Genomic DNA, 25,935 nt, shown 5'->3' on the forward strand with positions numbered 1-25,935 from the left:
GCCAAGATCAAACTAGACAAGGTCAGGCAGCCCTTGCTGGCCAAGGTCCTCCAGGGGAAGATGTTAGAATCCGAAGCCATCTCACCACTGGGAGGTTAGCTGGAGCAAAAAATGTCCTCTGGGACTTTCCTCATATTCCTTATTTTCGTCTATCATAGGGCTTGAACACAGAGCCTGGGCACTGTCCTTGATTTTTTTTGCTCTACCACTTTGAGTCACAGCATTACTTCTGGTTTTCTGGGGGTTCATTGGAGATAAGAGTTTCACAGACTTTCCTGCTGGTGCTGGTTTTGAATGCGATCCTCAGATCTCAGCTTCCTGAGTAGCTAGGATGACAGGCGTGAGCCATCAGGGCCCAGCCCCCTTCCTCATGTTTACAGGCCAATTGTGAAAACCGTGCATATCAGCTGCAGCAAGGCAAAGCCCAAAGGGAGACAGATGGAGAAGCCTGGGTTGCTCCAGGCTGGAAACACCTCTAGATGAGATTTAAGTACCACACCAGTGCAGCAGGCAGACATGAGTTTATTGCATTAGAAAAAACACCAACCGAAACCAGCAAAGACCTCCATACTACACACAATTATTAGTTTGACTTGAAGGACATCAAAGGATCTTGAAGGTTCAAGCTTTATTTCTTCTGGGGGAGAGTAAGTTGTCCCTCCTCCTCCCCTGTCCCTTTAAACCAATGGGAAGAGATGTCGACTGTGTGACACAAGCAGTCCTTGCTTCCCATTCTGCTTGGTTCCACAGGCTCACATGGAGTGCCTGGTCATGACAAGTATGCTCCTGAGCTTCTGGGACAGACAGGGAATGTGTGGATGGGGCTGGGGGTCCTGGCCTGCCACCTTGCATGGGGGAGGATAGCTTGCCTTTCTGTAGAACTCTGGAGACTGCTCTCTCTCTCCACCTTCATGTCCCCATCAGCCCAAGGGCCCAGGCATTGGCACGGACGGCTTGCTGGGCATGAAGAATAGTGACTCAAATTCTCTGAGGGGAGTCACTCAGGTAAACTTCTCACAGTAGCCCTAGGGTTGAGGGTCGCTGCTGGCAGGGCAAAAACCAGCTGAGCCTGGAGAGAGAGGAGAGGAGGGAGAAGTCCAGCATTCTCTGGGCCAGGATGAGAACTGTGACAGAGAAAGCTGGGCCATGGCAGTAGCAGAAAGCAGGGCAGTGGCCTGAACCAAGCTGTGCCCTCCCCGAGGAAACCCAGCCAAGATATCCATTCTCCTTGGCTCTGGTTGTGCCAGTGGGTCTCAGTAGTACCAATTTCCATTGGTTTCAGCTTTCATTTCTTTTGCTCGTCCTGGGGCTTGAACTCAGGGCCTGAGCACTGTCCCTGAGCTTCTTTTGCTCAAGGCTAGCACTCTACCACTTGAGCCACAGTGCTACTTCCGGCTTTTTCTGTGTATGTGGTACTGAGGAATCGAACCCAGGGCTTCATGCATGCTAGGCAAGCTCTTACCACTAAGCCACCTTCCCAGCCCTCAGCTTTCATTTCTCATTGCCACCCAGTAGTAAGCTGGCAGGGCTTCAGGAGAATGAAACCTTTCAATCTTGTGCCCCTTGACCTCCCATCTAGACCTGCCCCTGGCCCGGGCACTGGCATGCACTTAGGCAGAATGGCGTCTTTCCTTCAGCTGAGACCCTGATGATGTCAACCACTGCAGATGATGGCAAAGACAGCAGGAAAGGGGCCAGGATGAGCAGCAGGTTCTCGGGGAGGAACGGTCCCTGCCCCAGGAAGGAGCAACTGAACTCAAGCTTTAGAAGAATCAAGGAGCCATGGCAGGAAGGGCCTGGGAAGGCAGAGCGGAGACTCAGGCACTGGCAGCTCTGGGTCCCTTCTCCACACTCAACTCAGCAAAACAAACACACAGGAGATGAGCATGAAAAAGGAATCGGAGGGACTCTCGTGATCAGAGACTTCCTGACTGCTCCCCGTCTGTGAACCCCTAGCAGTGAGTTATTAGAAAAATACCCACTCGTGGCCCAACCATGCCTAACGGAGATCATGTGTGCCCTCCCAGTAGTTGGCATAAGACACAAATTCCTATAGGAAAAAACTCTCAGTTTTCTTGTCACCTGGAATCTGCATCATTGTTCTTTCCCATATCAGGGAGAAGCACATCCCTTGGGCTTAGCTGAGTAAGATAAATGGTCTGTGCGGCTGGTTCTAGTGATGATAAATAACCTGTGTTGTTATCTGTGGACAGGAGGCCTGGTCTCTGCCATCCAGCCCAGACCTTCATCACCCGTGGCAGACCAGCTACGCGGAGGAAGAGCAGCCTCATGGGCACGCAGCAAGGTGAGTTTTCCCAACATAATGGCGAAGGATTGGCAATCAGTCTCAGTAGAAAGAGGGATGAATGGCTTTATCCTGGTTTCTCTGGCCCGATCCTTGGTGTCCCTCTCCTTGGGTCCTGAGGCTGGGCCTGCTCCAGCCCTGCCCCCAGGGCCTTGCTTGTGGAAGGGGAGGGAAGATGAGAGAGGTGTGGCTAAGGAGTTCACTTAGGTTGGGGTTAGACAGCCTATAACTGGTCCCGTGTGCACCAAATCCTTTGGTTCATTTAATAGTAGAGAGTAACGGCTTCCAGGTCCTGGGTGCTGTACAATTCACAGGGTCCCACAGGTGTGGTGACCTGGGCAGAGGGTGGGTGTTCCCTGGGAAGAGCTTCTAGGTTGGGGCTCTCCCAAACGGTGCCTCTTGCTTTCTGCTTAAACAAACCCCCTCCCTTTTTCCAGTGGAGGACGCTTAAGAAACAGCGTCAAAAGTGAACTCACAGACAAGACAGCCTTAATAAATTAGTGTAATACTATTAGAAGGGGTGGCATTTTGTTTTGTTTCTTAGCAGCATTGTCCTACATGCAGCCTGATGATCTCCTTCCCTGGGAAATTTAAAAAGCCATCCCCTGGTTGTTAGCTCTGATGTAAAGTTATAAAATAGAAATCTGGTAGGGTTTGTTTTAAAAAGGAAAAGCCCTGGAGAGCGGGTGCTTCGCTGCCATCCTGTTAGCTCTGGCCATTGGGTCTGCCCACGCTGCTCCCTCCAGGAGGCTGAATCTGGATGGAGTCCAGGAGAGGCCGAAGGGCCTGTCCGAAGGGCCTGTGGGGAAACAGACATGAACTAGGAGAGCTCTTGAGGATGGCCTGTCCACAGATGGCCAGCGGGCAGACATGGCTGTGGCAGTATCCCACACAAGGAAGGAGAAGTCTGGGTACCTTGTTGAATTTGCTCACAGCCTCACACATCAGTATTTTTAGGGGAGCTATGGTTTGCACAAGTGTTCCCCAAAGGTCTATGTGTTAGAGCCCATAAACATTTGGGAGGTGGCGGAACCACTAAGGGGGTGGGGCTCCTGGCAGTCATCTGGTTACTGGGTGATCACAGGACCCCAGCACCTCTTCTGTCCCACTTTGCTTCCTGGCCACCCTGTGCTAAGCAGCTTTGCTTCCCTTTGCGCTCCCTACCACGGGCTGTCTTGGCACAGGCACAAAGGCAGCCGGGCCACGTGACCATGGACTAAAACTTCTTAGTCACTATGAGCCACAATATACTTTGCCTCATTATAAACTGACATTCCTAGGCATTTGTTACCATAACAGAAAGCTGACCATTACAGAGCACTTCAGCTAGCCTGTTCTGGCCTCACTCCCAGGGTCCACCCTCTGTGGGTACAACTTCCTTACCACTGACAACTCTTGAGACCCCAGAAGCTGTGGTTGGGACACACTAGCTATCTGCCGGGACTTGAGCTTTCTATGTGCAATGCACTTCTGTTATTCTTTAAAGTTACAGCGAGGGACGCTGAGGCAAAAGGAAAAGAATCTTATAAAGTCAGGAGAGGGTGCACAACGAGATTCATGTAGGAAACTGAAGTCGTTCAGACGATATAGAGAATATTCAGAAAAAAAATAGCCCAGCCCAGGTTTGTTAGAAGGTGTTAATGTCACTATGTAACTTAGCTAGAAAAATGACTACAAATACTGAAGTCAGGAGACTTTCCAAGATTAAAGCACCCTGAAGTAAGTGTCTGCAACACATGTCAGGTACGAGCTTCTTCGGTATGAGCTGCAGAGCAGCAGCTTTGAAAATGATTCCTCAGTTTAAGGCATGAAGTACTCCAAACTGTAAACAGATGAAATCTAGAATTATCAACTCTAATTCAGACAGGTCTAGGAACTCACCTATAAAATAGCTTGAGTTTGCTTAGTGTTGCCTTACACAGACTCCTTTGGTAGGACTCTGAACTTCTTTTCTTTTTTTGGTGATGGTCCTGGCTTGAACTCAGGGTTTGGGCACTGTCCTTGAGCTTTTTCACTCAAGGCTAGTGTTCTGCCACTTGAACCACAGCTCTACTTTTGGCTTTTTGCTGGTCAATTGGAGATAAGAGCCTCATGAACGTTCCTGCCCAGGTTGGCTTTGAACTGCGATCCTCAGCCTCCTGAGTAGCTAGAATTACAGGTGTGACCACTGGTCCTGGCTGCCCCTTAGCTTTTTTACTCAAGGCTGGCACTCTACCACTTGAGCCACAGCTCCACTTCCGGCTTTTTTTTTTCTTGCAGGTTAACTGGACATAAAGGTCTTATGGATTTTCCTTTTTGTATGGTACAGGAGTTCTTTCAGGAGAGAATACCCCCCCCCCAGATGATTACTCACAGAACTTGCCAAGGCAAAGTGCCAAAGGCCATAATAAGTTCCCCAAAATAAACCTCTACTGAAGGCTGATTGCATAGTGCTAAGTTTAAGGACAAGTAGATCCTGATCTTTGACAAATAGCTAGGGGTGCAGGTAAAGAGTAATTACAACAAGTCGCCATTCCTGACCTAACACTGCTATCTACCCAACCCTTCATTTTAACTGGCACTTTGGAGAACGGCTTGCTTCTTGCACCAGGCACCAGGATGCTGTCCAAACACTGAAGCCAGTGGCAAAGTGTCAAGTGGATTTCTCAGTTTTGTGGCAGCACTTGGGCCAGGGTAAAGTTGGTCCAGTTACGAGAAGGGTGGTAGTCATATGGGTACATACCAGTGGGTGGAGACCTGCCACCAGGACAGGTCCTCCTGTGTTCTGCCACCATCAGGGGTGGGAAGAGACCAGGGCCAGGGAAGAGACACAGAGGATGAATGGAATTTTTCTAGGATGACTGATGTTGGGGCAGAGATGGAGGGGAACTTACGTGGAGAGAACTTCGGAGGGCAGGTCAGTGATATAAGATGGGATCTTCCGCCCAGTCAGGAACTGAGCCACTTCATTGCTGAAGGTGTTACAGTTGTGTTCAAATAGATTGTAGGCTTCACCTCTGTACATGCAACGAAAGGTTTAGAAACTAGATCTTACGTGGCAAAACTCATACCAGGCAGGAGTGAGAGGGCAAACCCACCCTCTCAAACACGCCGAATGAACACTTGGTGTGTTGTTCCTCAAGCTCTAAGAACCGACTTACTAAGGGTGAACCGAAATGAAAATAGATGGCTCTAGAAATTCTTAAAGCAGAGTTACAGGGTTAGAGTGAAATCCACTGAAGCTTTTTTTTCTTTTTTTTGGTACCAGGCCTGGGGCTTGGACTTCGGGCTTGGGCACTGTCCCTGAGCTTTTTCACTCAAAGCTAGTGCTCTACCACTGAAACCACAACTCAATGTCTAGCTTTTTTTGGGTAGTTCATTGGAAATAAGAGTTTCATGAACTTTCCTGCCCAGGCTGGTTTTGAACTGTGATCCTCAGATCTCAGCCTCCTGAGTAGCTAGGATTACAGGCGTGAGCCATCAAGCGCCTGGCTGACTGAAGCTTCTTAAGAGAAATCTGCCTAAGTTTGCGCTTTATCCAACCCTGCCTTTGAAGTTCATGAGAAAGCACTGAGCCAGTAGAGGCTGAAAACTGTATTTGCTGATTTTAATCGGAGGGAATGAATAGCTCCTCTCTGCTCTCAAAGTGTCAGCAGAAAGCATGCTGGGATAGAATATCTGCTTGGAACAACTCTGGGCTCTTTGTAGCGTGGTGCCTTCTCTTTGTGTCCAGTCAGCAAAGACTAGGCAAGCTGAGTGCTCCAGGGATGGAACCCGCGCTGCCCTCCAGGGGTGAATAGCTAGCCAGAGAGACAGACACCACCAGCCACCAGCTCTGTCCCCACTCACCGGAACAGAGACTCTCCCAGGGAAGATAGGTACTCTAAGAAAATTTCTTCTGTGACTTCTGTGCTCCCCACATCAACCACAGAGTCTGGGGGTCCAAGCAGTGTTCCTCCCTAAAAAAAAGGTCAATCCAAGGAAGTCTTTCAGTCACTGTCTCCACTGAACTGTTGCTGATTCTCTTGCAGGCCCAACTCCTTATGCTGTCTATTCACTTCTCCAGCAGATAAAAAGATAGAAACCCGGACTCTGTGGTCTCCTTTTGCCCCCAATATGCTTGAATATTAGGACTAGAAAGGATTAGAGATGACCTATGTTCAGGAAGTACATAGCCAGTTGTGACTGTGATACTCTGGGAGTCACTGATAACAGAAAAGTGTGAAGGACCATGAAAATCTGGCAGACACAGCAAATACTTCTAGAATTAAGTGCATTTCCCCCCCCCCTTTTTGTGCCCATCCTAGGGCTTGAACTCAGGGCCTGGGTACTGTCCCTGAGCTTCTGTGCTCTAGGTGAGCACTCCACCACATGAGACACACCTTCACTTCTGACTTTTTGGTAGTTAACTGGAGTCTCATGGACTTTCTTGCCTGGGCTGGCTTTGAACCACGATCCTCAGATCTCAGCCTCCTGAGTAGCTAGGATTAAAGGTGTGAGCCACTGGCTTAATTCAGTGCACTTTTTGATCTGGAAGGCTAATCCGCTGAAGGTAATAGGGCAGCAGAGCCGCTGGCCGAAGATGCTTACTACAGAAAACCCATGGCCAGGAGACTAAAGGAGAAGCAATGGGAACCTGGAGGATGGCAGATTTAGAAAGGGCAAATAGCCCAGAGCAGAGCTGGCCGAAGAGGTCTTTCATGCCCCGTCATGGAGCATCTATGTGGCTGACATTATTCTAGAGTTTGGGGAAAGCATGATGAGAAAGATAGGTTATTACAGTACACAGGAGACAATTGTCCTAGAATTGTAAGAGATTAAAAAGGTCACTGTTGGACCCTCATTATTCACTCATATGACAAGTATTTATTGAGAACTTACTATGTGCCGTACCTTATGGTAGGCACTGGGGTATGATGTGCACAAAACAGATGAGATTCTTGCCCTCATGGAACTTAAAGTCTAGCAGGGAAGGCAGACAAAAAAAGCCCCTCAACCAGAGTGTAATTACAAGCTGCAATAAAGGTTGTGCTGCCCCTGGGTACCAGTGGCTCACGCCTGTAATCCTAGGATGCTGAGGCTCATGGTTCAAAGCCAGCCTGACAGGAAAGTCCTTGAGATACATCTCCAATTACTCACCAAAAATCCAGAAATGGGGGTGTAGCTCAAGTGGTAGAGGACTAGCCTTGAGTGAAAAAAGCTAAGGGACAGTGCCCAGGCTCCTGAGTTCAAGTACCAATACTGGAATAAACCAACCAACCAACCAAACAAACAAAAAGAAAAAAAAAAGTCATGCTGGAAAAGTTAAAAACAATGCTATTTGTGAAGAATAAAGGAGGTGTACTGAGGTCAGAGTACAGGATTCACTGTCCAAGGTGTGCTCAAGGAATGAGAGGGCGGGGTAGAGTTGGGGTAGAGTTAAAAGGATGACAGAGGCCAGATCAGCAGGGGTGCTAGAAGTCATGATAAGAATTCTGGGTTTGTTCTGTTTTGTTCTGGTATTGGAGCTTGAACTTCCCTTAGCTTTTTCCACTCAAGGCTGGTGCTTACCACTTGAGCCACAGCTCACTTTTAGCTCTTTACTGGTTACCTGGAGATGAGTTTCTTGGATTTGTCTACACAGGCTGCCTTCAAATTGCAATCTTCTAATGTCAGCCTTCTGAGTAGCTAGGATCAGAGGGATGAGCCATCCACACTTGGCTGCCTTCTCTGTTTTATTCCAAAAGCAGTAGGGAATTTTTTTTTTTTCAGTAGTGGGGCTTGAACTCAGGGCTTGGGTACTATCCCTCAGCTCTTCATCTCAAAGTGAGGGCTCTACCACTTGAGCCACAGCGCCACTTCGTTTTTTAGTGCTTTATTGGAGATAAGAGTCTCACGGACTTTCCTGCCTGGACTAGCTTTGAACTCAGATCTAAGCCTCCTGAGTAGCGAGGATTACAGGCGTGAGCCACCGGCATCTGGCTTTAGGGAAATGCTTTGAAAAGATCATTTTGCCTCCTGTATAAAGGACAAGGAGACCAGGTGGCCACGACCCAGGTGCAGGTTAGACACGAGGTGGTATGAACTAAGGTAAGAGGTCTGGAAGAACAGGAAGAGATGAGAGAGGCAGACTGATGACATACTCACAAGGTAGAACTAACTAGGCTTAATGAAGGATTTGTCTCCCAATGGGAGAGGAAGAAATACAAAATGGCTTCCCACATATAGCTCTGCAAATGAACCGCTGCTTGGTTTTCACTTGTGCACCTCCCATTACAACCTTTAGGTAGCTCTGACAGAAAAGTTCTGCAAGAGGACATGGCTTTAGAGTCACAGAGATGAATCTTAGGACTGATCCGGTCACAGGCTGTATGCTTTTAAGCAACTCACTCATAGCTTGCAAGAAGCTTAGGCTCCATTCCCTGTGGTCATATCACTATGACTCTTAGTGTGGACGCAGAGAGACCCACAGGGGCTCTGGAGCAGTGGCACTGACTGGGGTGTCTGGGAAGGGTGTATTGTATTTTATTTTTGGTGGCATTGCAGCTTGAACTCAGGGCATTGCATCCACTGCACATATGTTCTACCACTTGAGCCACATCCACATGGAGTTTAGTGAATTGTTCTACCTAGGCTGGCCTTGAACTGTGATCTCAGCTTTTGAGTAGTTGTGATTATAGGCGTAAGTCACTAGTGTCCAGCTAGAGAGGTATTCTTGAATTTTTCTTTTACTTTTTTTTTTTTTTGAGGATGAGGGGATACTGCGAATAGAAGCTAAGACGTTTAAACATGCTAGCACTCTATCACACCTGTAGCTCTTTTTTTTTTTTGGTCTGTTGTGGGGCTTGAACTCTGGGCCTGAGCACTGTCCCTCACTCAGCTCTTTAGCTCAAGGCTAGCGCTCTTCCACTTGAGCCACAGTGCCATTTCTGGTTTTCTGATGGTTAATTGGAGATGAGTCTCACGGCCTTTCTTGCCTGGGCTGGCTTTGAACCGCAATCCTCAGATCTCAGCCTCCTGTGTAGCTAGGATTACAGGTGTGAGTCACTGGCACCCGGCTACCTGTAGCTCTTAAATGAATCTTTTTTTTGTTGTTGTTCAAGACTGGGACTCGAACTCAGTACCTGACACTTTCACTTGTTGGTGCTCTGCCAAGTGAGCCACACTCCAAACTCAGTGTTTAGGAGGAACTATGTTACAGTCCTCTATATACTGGGCCAGAAGCCAGAGGCACACAGAAGCAAAATTCTTGGTCTAGGGAGCCCCCAGGAAGCTGAGTCTGGAGGCCAGGGTGTAGGGGAAGACACTCACCGGGGGACAGCTGGAGATACCACCACTGCCAAAGAAGAACTCATCCTTGTGCACAACTATGGAGGTGTGCCTGCCACACAGAGAGACACAGTGAGCCAGAAATTAATACCTGTCTGTGAAAATCAAACATCACAACTCAAAGACGTAACTCTGGTGACCAGCCTTGGACAAATAACCACATAAGGCCATGTGGCCATTCCTCTGTATGGGGGAGGGGAATGGAATTTCTAGATACCCCCAAAGATAGTCAAATCTGCAGATGATGAAGTCTGTTATAAAATGGTGTAGTATTTGCATTGAATGTATGCAATCTTCAAATACATTTTTTGTTGTTGTTGTTGTTGGTTGTGGGGCTTGAACTCTGGACCTGGGCGCTGTCCTGAGCTCTTCAGCTCATGGCAAGTACTCTACCACTTGAGTCACAGCACCACCTCCGGTTTTCTGGTGGGTAACTGGAGATCAGAGTCTCAAGGACTTTCCTGCTCCGACTGGCTTTTCACCTCAATCCTCAGACTGAGAGCTGAGGATGTCCTGAATAGCTAGGATTACAGGTGTGAGCCACCAGCTCCCGGCTTCAAGTACATTTCAAATCATTTCAATACCCAAAATAGATGTAAATGTTGTATAAACAACTGTTATACTCTATTGTTGAATGAACAGTAGTTGAGAGTCTGCTCGATACAACTAATGTTTTTCCACTTTTTTTTTTTTTTGCCAGTTCTGGGACCTGAATTCAGGGTCTGGGCTCTATCCCTGAGCCTCTTTATGTTCAAGACTAGTGCTCTACTATTTGAACCACAGCACCATATCTGGCTTTTTCTGTTCATGTGATACTGAGGAATGGAATCCAGGGCTTCATGCATGCTAGGAAAGCACTCTACCTCTAAGCCACATTTCCAGTTCCAAATAATATTGTGTGTGTGTGTGTGTGTGTGTGTGTGTGTGTGCGCGCGTGCGTGCGTGCGCCAGTCCCAGGGCTTGAATTCAAGGCTTAGGAGCTGTCTCTTAGCTTTTTTGCTCAAGGCTGGCATTCTACTACCTGAACCACAGCTCCACTTTCAGCTTCTTGGTGGTTAATTGGAGATAAGAGTCTCATGGACTTTCTGCTTGGGCTGGCTTCAAACCTTGATCCTCAGATCTCAGCCTCTTGAGTAGCTACCTGGCTTCTGAATATTTTCACCTTGCAGGACTGCACTCATGGATGTGGAGCGCTGGCAGTAGTGAAGATCAGGGTGCCTACATCTTGACACTAGTGATGTCTTTTTTTTTTTTTTTTTTTGCTGGTCATGAGGCTTGAACTCAAGGCTTGGGCTTTGTCCTTGAGCCTCTCTTGTGTTCAAGGTTAGCACTCTACCACTTGAGCCACAGCGCCACTTCCAGCTTTTTCTGTGGATGGGGTATGGAGGAATTGAACCCAGGGCTTCATGCATGTTAGGCAAGCACTCTACCACTAAGCTACCTTCCCAGCCCCTAGTGACGTTCTTTGTAGATAATTACTTGTGCAGGAGGCTGTCCTGTGCATTATGGGATATTGAACAGCATCTCCAGCTGCCAGCTGCATCCTCCCATTCTGCCCACTGGTGGTGAGACATGTCTATGGGCCTGCCAGTCCCAAGATGGGGTGGAGGGACAAAAACAAGAGCGGTGAAGGCTGCTTTAGTTCTTAGAGATCAACAACAAAGACAGCAAGCCTTTGACCCGGGATCCGCAGACTGCACCTAACTTGTGTGGTGCTGCCGTATTTCATAAAGCAGTGAATGAAAGGAGTCTCAGCCCCACTTACCAGATGCCTTCCAGTTGTTTCCCTGTGGAGAGAAGAAGAGATTTAGCCACTTGGGACGAGACTAAATGGCCCTCAGCCTGAGTAGATTTAGAATATCACTCAAACCTCTGGGAGAACTACACTCCAGAGATGCAGCTCTCCTCGTGGTATTATGTGAAATTGAAAAGTAATCATAATCTTCTATCAGAAGGCAGGATAAACACACTGGTGTAAATACACCCCAGGTATATGCCTGCCTTCCCTCTGGGGTCTAATTAACTCTGCCTTATAAATTCCTCTGTACAGAATTCCTCTCATGTACAGAAGACTAGAGCGAAATAGTGAAAGTTGCTACTCATTTCATTTAGGTGAAATCCCTAAAAAAAAAAAAAAATGGAGATTTGCAAATGCCATATACTTTCTCTCTCTCTCTCTCTCTGTGTGTGTGTGTGCGCGCGCGCACACCTTCTTCCTAGGGCTTGAACTCACGGTCTGGGGAGCTGTCCTTAGATCTTTTTGCTAGTACTCTAACTCTGGTGCTTAGTTGGAGATAAGAGTCTCATGGACTTTCCTGCCTGGGTTGGCTTTGAACCTCGATCCTAAGATCTCAGGTTCCTAAGTATCTAGGATTACAGGTGTGAGCCACTGGTGCCTGACCTTTTTTTTTTTTTTTTTGAGTCAGGGTCTCATGGAGTCTAGGCTGGCCTCATACTGGAAAGCTGTCTACTCCTCCCTTTGAAGTGCTGGGATTATAGGTATGAACGTTTGGTCAGATAGTAATTTTTCTGTTTGCTGGAGTACATCTTGGGTGAGTTTATCTCTCTAAAGCCTCAGTTTCTCTAATATGGATTTATGATCAATAATAATGTTTATAAAACACCACAGTATGAGATGCATAAAAGTCTGAGAAAGAGAGGGTATTATCAGGCCTAATACTCTGTATTAAAAAGGTAAGAGTAGCAAATAAGATAACTTTTACTTCAGAATAGGTGTCTAAGATCTAAGTTCAGCATCTAGGGAATGACTCGGAAATGCTTAGTACGATCAGACAAAATGAAATAAGAAAAATGAAATGCAGCAGAGTTCTTCCTGCTGTCTTCTGCCTCCAAAGGCCAGCTTCCTTTTCCCTAAGACATCTGTGGCTCTGGCTCACCAGATCACAAATGGATAGAGGGATGCTGGCCTGGGCCTTCTGGTGAAGTCCCCTTTGAAATGTGTAACAGACTCTGCCTTTATCCAAACTGAGCTGGAAGCTGGAGGATGATGAGACCTAGACTAAATGCTCTAAATGCTGGTGTTTGTGTGTGTGTGTGGGGGGGGGGGAGTCGGAGAAGGGGAGGGTAAATCCATTTAGAATTCCTATCTTCAGCTGCTGGTTCTACCTGCTTCTATGATCAATGGAGCTGCAGTTGGCCATCTTCAGAGGGAAGACTGTGTTTTGTTTTATGTTTCCTCTTCCTGGAGATCAAACCCACATGCTAGGCAAGTATCCTACCAGTTTTAACACTAAGCTACATCTCCAGCTCCAACGCAGTGTTTTAAATAGAGCCGGTGTATGCTCCCAGACTGCTTTTATAAAAATAGATGCTCTCTAAATGACAGTAGTTTATTTCTTTTTTCTTTCTTTTCTTTTCTTTTTTTTTTTTTTCCGTCCGGTCGTGGGGCCTGAACTCTGGGCCTGGGCACTGTCCCTCAGCTCTTCAGCTCAAGGCTAGCACTGTACCACTTGAGCCACACCACCACTTCTGGCTATTTTTTTTTTTCAGCTTATGTGGTGCTGAGGAATCGAACCCAATGCCTCATGCATGCAAGGCAAGCGCTCTACCACTGAGCCACCTTCCTAGCCCAGTAGTTTATTTCTTTTTTTTTTTTTTTTTTTTTTGTCGGTCGTGGGGCTTGAACTCTGGGCCTGGGCGTTGTCCCTCAGCTCTTCAGCTCAAGGCGAGCGCTCGCTCTACCACTTGAGCTATAGCGCCACTTCCGGTTTTCTGGTGGTTTATTGGAGATAGGAGTCTCACGGTCTTTCCTGCCCGGGCTGGCTTTGAACTGCGATCCTCAGATCTCAGCCTCCTGAGTAGCTAGGATTACAGGCGTGAGCCACCAGCGCCCGGCTCCAGTAGTTTATTTCTTTAAAGACATAAAATGGTTTGTGAAAGTGAGCAGATGAGAAATATTTCCTTTCTCTTGCCTGTCATTCCAAATGAAGCTTTTCTCATTCACTCTGGGAAAAACATTACACTCACTAAGAGAAAGAGCATAATGAGTAAAAATGTGGGTTCTGGTGGAGGCTGGCCAGATGTGAATTCTATTAGTTTAACCAGTGAGACAGTGGCTATTATGTTTTCGACATTATTTTTGGCAAAGGAATACATTGGTTAACAAGGAGACAAAATTCTTTTCATGATACTAGTGAGGGGAGGGGACCATCAATAAATTGATAACAGTAAAGCAACAATGTCGAGGCATGTAACAACAATGAAGGGACAGAATAAAACAAGCGCAGGGAAGGGATGTTGGGAGTGTAGGGAGCGCTGGATGGACAGGTCACATCCAAGCAAAGGTGACATCCAAGCAAAGGCTTGAAGGGGGTAAGAACCTTGAAGGGGTGGAGCCTGTAAGGTGTATTTAAAAAACTAGAAAGAAGCCAGAGTGGCGAGAGGAAAGTGAGGATGAGCAGAGGTAACAGGTTAGACCACAGAGAGCCCTTGTAGAGGCTCAGGGTCAGCCTGAGTTAGCTAACAGAGTAGTCATTAAAATTAAAATTCAATAAAAGGTATACCTTCAGCCTAACTGCATTTCAAGTTCTTCAGAGACCTATGTAGGGGTGGTGGCTACTGACTGGACAGTAGAGTCTAGAACATTTCCATCACTGTAGACATTTCTATTGGATTTTTATGTAAGGTTTCTGTTGAAATCTTAGTTTCCTGTTCTTTTTATTTTTTTAAAGACACAATAATAATGCCTACTTCCCAATGTTCCTATGCTTAAAAGAGATGACATGTGGCCAAGCAAGAACTTGGCAAAGCTGGAGGTCACAGGACAGCCAGACGATTTTGGGCCAAAGGTCATGACAAGTTTAAAAGTGTTTCTTAGGTCATCAATGCAAAGCTAAGTCCTGCTGGCATTCTCCACCAAAATAGACCTGCCTGACCAATATAAGTATATACATAAACACATAAATATATCATCACAGAATCCTTATAAATATACATGTAGACATATAAAAATGTATATTTCTATAAGATACATTATGATATGTAATATAACAGAAACAGAGGAATCTTTCTGTATTATATAGTCTATTTGTACATAGACTATACTATAGAATTAGATACAAGTGTATATATACAAATATATATTACAGAAATTTTCTCATGTACATATGTAGCTCTATTCAGTAAGCTGGGTATTAAACCATGTTGAATAGAGAGAAGGACACTTTATTATGTAACTATATTCATACACAAGTCTAACATATATTTCTAATAAATAATCATAAAACCATATAAATTTACTAGCATATTTAAACATATGAAATGATAGGAGAAATATGGCTAGCACAGTGCCTGGCATCTACTACATGTCCAATAAAGGCTGTGTGTGTGTGTGTGTGTGTGTGTGTGTGTGTGTGTGTGTGTTTGAACGTAGAGCCTTGCACTAGACAAGAGCTTTACCACTTAGCCATCACCTGAGCTTTTTTTTTTTTTTTTTTTGGTTAGCTGTGGGACCTGAACTCTGGGTCTGGGCGCTGTCCCTCAACTCTTCAGCTCAAGGATAGTGCTCTACCACTTGAGCCACAGAGCCACTTCCGTCTTTTTTCTGCTTATGTGGTGCTGAGGAATCAAACCTAGGGCCTCATGCATGCAAGGCAAGTGCTCTACCACTGAGCCACCTTCCCAGCTCCAACTTTGATCCTTTTATCTATTTATTCCTCCTACCTCTCAGGTACTTGGGATTACAGGTGTGCACCACCATACCCAGCTTGTTCTTTGAGAACAAAGCTACCTGCTTTCTTGAAAAAAAAGAAAAGAAAAAAAAAAAAAAAAAAAAGAAAGCCCTCATAGCATTCCCCCTCCAGTCTGATATTGCTAATTATTTTGGAAATGGAATCTCAAGGACTTTTCTGCTGAGGCTGGCATCAGACAGAGATCCTCCAGATCTCAGCCTCTTCAGTAGTGGGATTATAGGTGTGAGCCACCAGCACCTGATGACAAGAACAGTTTCTTATGCATCCCTGTAACTCCAGCAGCCATGAGAGTGCCCGAGTCAAGATGCTGCATGAATATCTATTGAGATCTAGTCTGTTTAGTCAGTCCTGTTGGTTGACAGGAAGAACTACTGAGGTCAAAGTTCTTACTCCTAATCTTGCCTGCCCTGATTACTCAAATGACTGCAGTCCTGGCATATGGAGCTCCGCCTGGGTCTGCCTCTCGTGCACCCACACTTAATGACAAAGTGGGTCAGCTGGCAGGCACAAACACACATATTAAAATAATTTGTACAGGGGCTTCAGAGATCATCCTGTTATTACTATAAATCTATAAATTGACTCAACATTTGCAGGAAATAACCTTATTTTAGTCTTCTTTTAATTCTCTTCATTAATCATTAATTAGCCTACAAGATGAGGTCATACCCCCTTGCATCAAGGTGCACTTGAGACTTCATCCACCCAGTGGGATGGGGTGGCATGGTCTGTAGTCCCAGCGACTCAGGAAGCTGAGGCTGAGGATTGCTTGAGCCAGGAGTTTGATAGCAGCCTGGACAACAGAATAAAACTATCTCAAAACCACCACCAACCACCACCACCTTATCCATCTATAGAATTGTGATAGGGAATTATGGCTGGAAAAATCCTTTTTGTTATTCTTTTTATTAATATTTTTTTGGTCGGTCATGGGGCTTGAACTCTGGGCCTGGGCGCTGGCCCTCAGCTCTTCAGCTCAAGGCAAACACTCTATCACTTGAGCCACAGCACCACTTCTGGCTTTTCCTGTTTATGAGGAATGCAGGTGAGGCAAGCACTCTACCACTGAGCCACCTTCCCAGTCCCTCACCCTCATTCTTTTATTTCTTCCTCTAAAAACCCTCACAGTTATTCTCATTCTCATAATGTTTTTATTGGTAGGGTAGGAAAAAGGTTTATTAACTGGACTGAGTTTTAATTTTTTTTTTTTGACCAGACCAAAGTGGAAGTAAGAAGGAGGGTATAGTTTTGAGACAGAAGTAGGGCACAGGTCATTTGGGGATCTGAATTAGGCTCAATGGCATTAGCACAGTATAGAAGCGGATTATTTCCCACTAGGATTTCCTCTGCAAGCTGGGGACTGGGTGATCATGTGGCCATACTTCTCCAAGCCTGTGGACGTGTGCAATACATTCAGCTTTAGGCCTCAGAAAAAACAAACAAAAAGAAAATCAAAATCCCTCAAAACAAAAAACAAGAGAGGAAAAAACACACTTGATACTCTAGTACAGAAACTCTTTGGAGCGAGTGCAGGATTTCTTCCTAGAGTAAACCTAACATTTGAGTTCTTTTCCTCAGTACTGAGAAGGTCACAGCTTAATCATGCCCAGGTGTTATCAGCCAAGCCTTGTAGCTCTGCGTGAGGACCAGCGCAGTATCCCACCACTCACCCACTTAGAGATCACCCAATGCTAGACTGCTACAGACAATTGAGGATGCAGTTCTCACCCCATGGAGCTTCCAGTCTGGCTGTAGGGAGAGGAAGGGTATGTGGACACTGATGAGAAAATGAGCAATTCTAGAAGAGGATGAGCAATGCTACTAACGGACACATGAGCAAAATCTGGAGCTGAGGGTCAGAGGTGAGATCGCGAGGATGAACAGAAGTTGGCAGGTCAAGGGATGGGGAAAGAAAGGTGAGGGTGGCTGGGAAGGTGGCTCAGTGGTAGAGCGCTTGCCTTGCATGCATGAGGCCCCCAGGTTCGATTCCTCAGCACCACAGAAGCAGAAAAAGCTGGAAGTGGTGCTGTGGCTCAAGTGGTAGAATGCTAGCCTTGAGCTAAAGAGCTGAGGGACATCCCCCATGCCCAGAGTTCAGGCCCCACTACTGAGGGAGGGTCAGGAATAAAGGTGAGGGTGGGAACAATGAGCAGACTCAAGAGCACTCCAGGCCCCAAAAGCCACACGCCTTCATTTTCCCAGAAAGAAACTGCAGGATTCCAAAACTTATTCACTCAGTGGATATCAAACTGTTGACACAATGAACAAGAAAAATCTAAAACAAAGCACAATAGATGACATTAAAACACAAAACTAAAACTACCCTCAGAATTGAATAAATTCTACTTTAATCTTCAAGCTTGCATTCAAGCCGAAATCATTTCTTTTTTTTTTTTTTTTTTTTTTGGGTCCGGTCATGGGGCCTGAACTCTGGGCCTGGGCGCTGTCCCTCAGCTCTTCAGCTCAAGGCTAGCGCTCTACCACTTGAGCCACAGCACCACTTCCGGCTTTTTTCTTTTTTTTGCTTATGTGGTGCTGAGGAATCGAACCCAGGGCCTCATGCATGCAAGGCAAGCACTCTACCACTGAGCCACCTTCCCAGCCCCCGAAATCATTTCTATAATCAACACTTACTTCTATAATCAACACTGAATTCAGTGAGGCTCTGGATTTCATCCTGAGTAACAAGTGCACACACACCCCTTCCTGGCCACCTGTTCTGACAAGCCACTGAGGACAAAGACAGACAGGAATGAGAGTCTCCCGCTCCAGGAGCTTGAAGCTTTTGTTGCTAATTTTTTTGGGGGGAGGGAGGGGGGCTTGAAATCAAGGCCCAGGCACTGTTTCTGAGCTTTTTTACTTAAGGCTTCTGCTTTACCACTTGAGTCACATCTCCACTGCTGGCTTTTTGGTGGTTAATTGGAAAAAAAAAGTCTAAAAGTCTCACAAACTTTTCTGCCTGGACTGGCTTTGAATTGTGATTCTTAGATCTGAGCCTCCTGAGTTGCTAAGATTACAGGTGTGAGCCACCAGTGCACAGTTGCTGTATCACTTTTTTTGGGGGGTGGGGCTTGAACTCTGGGCCTGGGCACTGTCCCTCAGCTCTTCAGCTCAAGGAGAGGACTCTACCACTTGAGCCACGGTGCCACTTCCGGTTTTCTGGTAGTTAATTGGAGATGAGTCCCACGGACTTTCTTTGCCCAGGCTGGCTTTGAACTGTGATCCTCATATCTTAGCCTTCTGAGCAGCTAGGATTACAGGCATGAGCTATTGGCACGTGGCTGCTATATCTCTTTTATAGTCTCTTTTATACTGGTGGCTAATTTTATATGTGCATACATATTATTTTTAGAAATAATTAACTCCTACAGACGAGGTTTTTTTTTTTTTTTGTCAGTCATGGGGCTTGAACTCTGGGCCTGGGCACTGTCCCTGAGCTCTTCAGCTCAAGGTGAGCACTCTGCCACTTGAGCCACAGCACCACTTCCATTTTTCTGGTCGTTCATTGGAGATAAGAGTTTCACAGACTACTTTCCTGCCTGGATTGGCTTTGAACTGCCATCCTCAGACCTCAGATTCCTGAGGATTACAGCTCATATCTCATTTTATCTCAGACTCCCTAGAAAGCTAGAATTCTAGGTGTGAGCCATTGGTGCCTGGCATGGAACCAGGATTTTGATACCATCCAGGGCAACATAATAAGACTCTTACTCAAAACCACCACCACTACATTACCTTCTACCAACAGAACTGTGTATTTGTCTGCCTGGGCTGGCTGAGAACTATTATCTTCAGATATCAGCATCTTAAGTAGTTAGGATTATAAGTGAGTCACCAAAGCTTGGTTAACACACATCTTTATTATCATTTTTTTTATTTTTGGTGCCAGTCCTAGGGATTGACTTCAGGGTTTGGGTGCTGCTGTTCTTGAGCTTCTGTGCTCAAGGCTAGTGCTCTGCCACATTGAGCCACAGCCCCACTTCTGGTTTTGAGGTAGTTAATTGAAAATCAGAGTCTCATGGATTTTCTTCCTGGGCTAGTTTTGAACTGTGATCCTCAAATATCAGCCTCTTGAGTAGTTAAGATTATAGGCATGAGCCCCCAGTGCTCTTCTTTTCCTGAGCATTTTTGCTTATGCCTAGCATTGGTGACTGTCACTCTACCATTTGAGTTCTAGTTCAGTATTCTGCTGGTTGACTGGAGACAGATCCTCTGTAGGCTTTTCTGCCCAGGATGGTTTCAAATTTCAATCCTCTAGGTGTCAGTCTCCTGAGTAGCTACAATTACAGGTGTGAGTTACTTGGTGTCCAGCTCCGAGAATAATTTGTAAGGAAAAATAAAATGTGATGCATATCACACAATAACAATTATGAAGTACCATTTAGCATAATTAAAAAACCACTTCCAGCACTCAGGAGACTGAAGCAAGAAAATTGAGAATTCAGGACTAGCCTGGGCTACATATACAGTAAAACCTTTCTCAAACTACGTTAGGGGTGGGGAGAGAAAAATCAAATCCTTGCATTTATTTCTGTATATTGTGACACACAGGAGGTAAAAAATTTAAAGAACAGCCAAAGTTATTAGAGGCATAAATTAAAGGTCAATTATAATAGCTAATTGTATTAACCAAATGGTGATGGGGAAGACAAGATATTGTCAGGCCATCTGCTCAGTTACAATGCTAAGGATAATGGAAGACCATCTTCATGGAGCACGAGGAAATAGAAGAAATGCCTTCCTGAGGGGCCATTCTGGAAGACTGAACATGGGTGGGGGAAGTCTGAGGAATCTATGTGCTTTCAGGTGAACCGAGGGGTGGGGAATTACCTAGCCCAAGCATGGATTATTCTAGAATTGGAACAGGTCTTACAGTAGGAAATTAACATCACCATAGTATGACAGGATATTGTTGAGGTCACTTGAATTTACTTTGGGAGCAGGTGGTGGCTTATCCCTGTAATCCTAGCTATTCAGGAGGCTGAGACCTAGAGGACTGTAGTTTGAACTCAGCAGACTCCCTTCTCCAATTAATCAGCAGAATGCTGGACTAGAGGCATGGCTGAAGTGGTAGAGTGACACAGCCATGAGGAAAAAAATCTAAAAAGAGTACAAGGCCCTGAGTTCAAGTCCTAGTATCAACATGTGTGCATGGGCACGCATGAGTGTGCGAACACACACACACACACAAGATGATTAGAACTCTAGATGATGAATGGCATATACATATGAAACCCAGGCTTTTTTTTTCTTCTTCAAACTTGAAACTGGTAAGAATGCTTTTAGACACTTCAACATTTTATCTCCTTTACATGAGGGAACACATTCCAAAGGAGAGGAAAACCACAGTCAGACTGCCTGTTCATAACCAGGCTCTGTTACCACCACTTGGGCAGATATCTTACTTAACTTTGTCTCAGGTACCTCAACTAAACAATGGAGGTAATGACACAACCTATTTTACAAAGGTGTGGTGAGGATTTTTTTTTTTCTCTCTCTCAGTTATGGGGCTTAAACTCAGGGACTGGACACTGTTCCTGAGCTTTTTCACTCAAGGCTACTGCCCTGCCACTTTGAGTCACACTTCTACTTCTGGTTTTCTGGTGGCTAATTGGGTAAGAGATTCACAGACTTTCCTGTCAGGGCTGATTAGAACTGAGATCCTCAGATCCCAGCTTCCTGCGTAGCTAGGATTGCAGGTGTGAACCACCTGCTCCTGGCACAAATTTATTATTATTATTTTTTCTTGTCGGTTGTGGGGCTTGAACTCTGGGTCTGAGCACTGTCCCTCAGCTCTTCAGCTCAAGGCTATCGCTCTTACCACTTGAGCCACAGCGCCACTTCTGGTTTTTTCTGCTTATGTGGTGCCAAGGAATCGAACCCAGAGCCTCATGCATGCAAGGCAAGCACTTTAACACTGAGTCACCTTCCCAGCCTACAAATTCTTTAAACGTTCAAGTATACTGAAAAATGCCAAATCAACATATAGAAACAAACTGGGATGCACCAACTTCAAGGTTGGCGTATCTGAGAGTGATAGACCAATATAAGGCATTGCCCACTTGCAACTCTATAAAGTAATGGCCATTACTTCTGCTAACAGCATCAAAGCAACATAGGAAAATGAGAGAGAGAAATTAGATTTGTAGGCAAGGTGATGTCCTCAGAAACACCATTGAAATGTAATGTACCAAATTGGTGAAATTTCAATGTTTGGTTGAAGCCTTCCAGGGTTTCACATGGTTTTTTTTTTTTTTGGTTGTGGGGCTTGAACTCTGCGCTTGGGCGCTATGCCTACACTCTTCAGCTCAAGGCGAACGCTCTACTGCTTGAGCCACAGTGCCACTTCCGGTTTTCTGTTGTTAATTGGAGATAAGAGTCTCACGGACTTTTCTGCCCAGGCAGGCTTTGGCTTTGAACCGTGATCCTCAGATCTCAGCCTCCTCAGTAGCTAGGATTACAGGTGTGAGCCACTGGCAACTGGCTCACATCTTTAAGGAGAAAGGCATGAATATTACTTCATCTTCATTTATGGTGCTTAACCACTCCCATCTACTACAAAGGCCGCTTTCAGTCCCAGGAGCAACCAGATTCTCCCATCTCATCCCTCTCCTATTTGGAACACCTTCTGGTGTCTACTTCTTTATTCTAACTTTCAGTTTAAAAGTCACTATTCAGATAATTTTTTTTGGTATGTTTATGTGCTAGGACTGGAGTTTGAACTCATTCTCACTTGACATTTTTGCTCAAGGTGCTGCACTATCACTGAGCCACACCTTCAGTTCTAGAATATATGCATAATATGTATGTATGTCAGTCATGAGGCCTGGGCTCTGTCCCTCAGCTCTTCAGCTCAAGGCTAGAGCTCTACTACTTGAGCCACAGCACCACTTCTGGCTTTTTCTACTTATGTGGTGCTGAGGAATCAAACCCAGGGTCTCATGCATGCAAGGCAAGCGCTCTACCACTAAGCCACCTTCCCAACCCCAGTTCCATCATTATGCTGGTTAGTTGGAGATAAGAATGTCATGGAGGGCTGGGAAGGTGGCTCAGTGGTAGAGCGTTTGCCTTGCATGCCAGAGGCCCTGGGTTCAATTCCTCAGTACCACATAAGCAAAAAGAAAAAAGGCGGAAGTGGCGCTGTAGCTCAAGTGGTAGAGTGCTAGCCTTGAGCTGAAGAGCTGAGGGACACAGTGCCCAGGCCCAGAGTTCAGGCCCGATGACCAGACCCCCCCCCCAAAAAAAAAAGAATGTCATGGACTGTTTTGCCCAGGCTGACTTTGATCCTCTGATCTCAGCCTCCAGTCACTAGGATTATAGGTATGAGCCAACAGCACCTGGCTCCAGATATTCTTAAAGCATTTCTCCTCCCCCCCTACCCCCCACCCCCACACCTGTCCTAATGTTGGGGACCAAGCTCTGGGCCTTGTGTTTGTTAGGCAAACATTCTACCACTTGATCTATCATTTAGATATGCCTCCAGCCCATTCTTGTTATTTTCTTAGTACCCAGTTTGCTTCTTGCACAATATATTCTTGTTTTATTTGCATATATATTTTTCTTGCAACATCTCCCACACTATACTGAGCTCCATGATGGCAAATAATATTTTTCTTCATTCTATCATCTTTAGTTAAATCATTCATTAGTACCTAATAGATGCTCAAATATCTGTTGAATGAATGAAGCAATTATACCTGAGACCTCTTTCAGCTAAAGTCATTGCCAAGTAACAGAATAAAAATCAGCCAGCGCAGGGGCTGGGAAGGTGGCTCAGTGATAGAGTGCTTGCCTTATATGCATGAGGCCCAATTCCTCAGTACCACTAAGCAGAAAAAGCTGGAAGTGGTGCTGTGTGGCTCAAGTGGTAGAGTACTAGCCTTGAGCTGAAGAGCGGAGGGACAGCATCCAGGGTTCAGGCCCCATGACCGGGGGCGGGGGGAAGGCCAATGCAAAGGGGTGGCTTTTATTTATGAGCTTAGGAAATATCTAAGTAAAATCTCACTATGAGCAAACTAAACAACTGGCTCCATTCCAAGGCATTTCGTTAGAACTTGACTGATGTAATCTATTGATAACTACTACCCAAACAATGACTGTAAGTTTTGCTCTCAAGTTTGTCTTACTGATGTCTTTTTTCCCCCCTGGTGCTGGAAATTGGACTCAGGGTTTTGTGCATACTAAGCAAGTGCTCTCTACAATTGAGCTATACCTCTCACCTTACTCATATAGCAATCTCCTCTCCAATAATGGACTGGCTACTAAGAATGATCTGATTAAAAACAGATTTACAAAATTCTGATGAGCACTTATGAAGTAGGTCCCTAGAATCCCTATGTTTAAAACGTTCTTTATTTTGAATTGATAATGTGTATGTTGTATTCTGCTATTGGAACAGTAAGAAAAAAATTCACAGCAAAGTTTCCTTTCCACTCCTGTATGGTTCTCAACGCATCCAGCTACCCTATCAATAACAGCTGCCAATTTCTTATGCATCCTTGCAGGCAATTATTTGCCTAAGCAAGTCAGTCTATTGGTACATACATTTATGCTTGAGTATTCCTTTAAGTAAAACATACACGTGTAGAAAGATATTGGTTGTGGGGCTTGGACTCAGGGCCTGGGTGCTGTCCCTGATCTCTTTTGCTCAAGGCTAGCACTCTACCACTTTGAGCCACAGTTCCACTTCCAGTTTTTCAGTGGTTAATAGGAGATGTCTCATGGACATTTTTCTGCACGGGCTGGCTTTAAACCGCAATTCTCAGATTTCAGTCCCCTGAGTAGCTAGGATTATAGCATGAGCCACCAGTGCCCAGCAACACTTGTGTATTTTACAGAGCTTTTCTTTGTTCTTGTGTTGGAGACCAGGACTATTTGACACTTGCTTTCACTCGTTGGCTGAGCCACACCTCCAACCCAAAGAGCTTTCTTCCTAATTCTATTTAAAATATCTGTTGGAAATTAAGATATCTGGGTTTTCTGTTGTTGTAGTGCTGGGAAATCAAATCCACGTGCCTATAGAATGCTAGATAAGCGCTCTCACCAATTTACATCATTTGCCCAGCACCTATATTATTAATGAGCACCTTAGATAGTGCTGATATGAAGGTACATAGAGAAACTATTCACTGGGTGCAGGGTTGAAGGATTAAGTTCAACTGGGTTCCATTCAGAAACTCAAGGACATTGAAAAGATACCTTCAAAAGGAGCAAGTTTGCTTCCTTGAGTTCTGCCCTTTCATTTCCCAGAGACGGAACTAAATCACCTATTGTCCCCATAGAATCCAGGAAACGCCATTCAAATAAATGTTGCCAATGCTCTTCGAGCTTCGATTCCTGAAGCCCCTTCCTGCCTGCCTAGGATTACCTGAAATCACGAGCCTGATCAGTCCTATGTGACGCTAGACATTCTGATCCTTGAGTTGAAACCAGGTTTGAGCTACACTGATTTCCTCCCCCACAGGGAGAGTCGTTGAATGGGGCACAACGAAAATCAACACCTCTCTTATTCATCTGCACGGATACATTAGCATCCAGTCCTCCAGACCTGCTTTCTTACCATCTTGGCAAAAGTAACTACAACTTGGAAATGTCGAGCGAAGAGGAAGGCATTGTCAGGCTGAACTCTGAATTCTGAAGTTCCCGGCTCACCTGACCTGCCCTCGACCTGGGGGTGGGGGTGGGGGAAGGCCATGACGGCTGGGCGGCCTCTGGGGCAGCTTCTAGCCCTTTCTTCTCACCTACCCTGGATACTACAAAGGGAGTTTCCTCCGCGCGGAGGGAAGGCTCTCTGGGGGCCATCGGAGAATGTCCTCCGTAGTATCCCTTCCACCACGAGAGGCACGGCGCGGGAGAGACGCTCCCCGGCTCTCCCTCTCCACCGAGTCAAGAAAGGGGTGCGGAGGGCTCCCCCGGACCGCCGCCAGCCCCGGTCCTGGCCGAGGACGATCTGGAGGTCTCGTCCTCTAGCGGTGCGCCGCGCAGGGGGAGGGCGTGACCCCTCGAGCCCCGGCTCCCCGGACTCCCAGCACCCCTCTCCCCTCCATCCGCTTGCCTTCCCATCCTCCGGACCCCGACTCTCGCCGGGAGTCGTGGTCCCCAGGCCGGGCCCCTCCCGGGCCCGCCGGCACCCTCTGGCCCGCCCGGCCGGCGCCCTCCTTCCCACCCGACCCCGGCCTCCTCACCCAGCATGATGGGGCTAAGCCTCCGGGCCAGGCCCTTGGACAGGTCGTACACGTAGAGTTTCACCGGGTAGAGATTGGGCGGCTCCATTGGGACCCGTGGCGGCAGCCACCAAGGCCCTGGGGCACCCGGCAGCGGCTAGGACCTCCTAGCACCCCCCCCTCCCCGGGGTGGGGAGAAAAGGGAGCAGGGGAGGGGGGAACCGAGCCCGGCCCGGCCTGAGGGGCGGGGGAGAGGCCGCCCAACGCTGCAGGGGACCCGGCACCGGCCACCGGCAACGACTACTGTGAGGTGACAGAAAGGGGACCGGGAGGGTCCACACGGAAGAGGAGGTGGGGGCGGAGACGCACTTTTGCGCATGTGCGTGCCGGGAGGCGGGGGCGGGGCTTCGTGGAGGGGCGGGGCTTTCGCGAATGGCGTTGGCTTCAAGTAGCGACGTTTGTGGAGGCT

The 25,935-nt window shown here is 46.5% G+C and overlaps 1 protein-coding gene across 3 annotated transcripts; it reads right to left on the minus strand.

Annotated features, from left to right (window-relative positions):
* Positions 1 to 502: 502 nt before the first annotated feature.
* On the minus strand, positions 503 to 25,830 carry Desi1 (desumoylating isopeptidase 1). 3 transcript variants are annotated; one of them, XM_069999646.1, is made up of 6 exons: positions 25,488 to 25,830; positions 11,358 to 11,379; positions 9,575 to 9,644; positions 6,134 to 6,243; positions 5,179 to 5,301; positions 503 to 1,069 (listed from the first exon to the last, which is right to left on the minus strand). In XM_069999646.1, the coding sequence occupies exons 1-6, from the start codon at positions 25,573 to 25,575 to the stop codon at positions 1,015 to 1,017; spliced, it is 468 nt and encodes a 155-aa protein (XP_069855747.1). In that variant the 5' UTR covers positions 25,576 to 25,830; the 3' UTR covers positions 503 to 1,014. The 3 variants fall into 3 exon arrangements, with proteins under 3 accessions (XP_069855747.1, XP_069855746.1, XP_069855748.1); XM_069999645.1 differs by having other exon boundaries at positions 503 to 3,104; positions 25,488 to 25,829; XM_069999647.1 differs by lacking the exon at positions 503 to 1,069 and adding an exon at positions 3,929 to 4,127 and having other exon boundaries at positions 25,488 to 25,829.
* Between the last annotated feature and the right edge of the window lie 105 nt (positions 25,831 to 25,935).

This window comes from Dipodomys merriami, unplaced genomic scaffold (assembly GCF_024711535.1).
Source record: "Dipodomys merriami isolate MVZ:Mamm:240054 unplaced genomic scaffold, mDipMer1.0.p SCAF_55, whole genome shotgun sequence".
Taxonomy (NCBI): domain Eukaryota; kingdom Metazoa; phylum Chordata; class Mammalia; order Rodentia; family Heteromyidae; genus Dipodomys; species Dipodomys merriami.

Bases quoted from the DNA above. Each gene is read 5' to 3' on its own strand.
- Desi1 (XM_069999645.1), bottom strand. From the start codon at position 25,575: ATGGAGCCGCCCAATCTCTACCCGGTGAAACTCTACGTGTACGACCTG. The intron at 11,380-25,487 runs GTGAGGAGGCCG...TTCTCTCCACAG, and splicing joins GCTTAGCCCCATCATGCTGG to GGAAACAACTGGAAGGCATC. The intron at 6,244-9,574 runs GTGAGTGTCTTC...CCTTTTTTTTAG, and splicing joins GTATCTCCAGCTGTCCCCCG to GGAGGAACACTGCTTGGACC.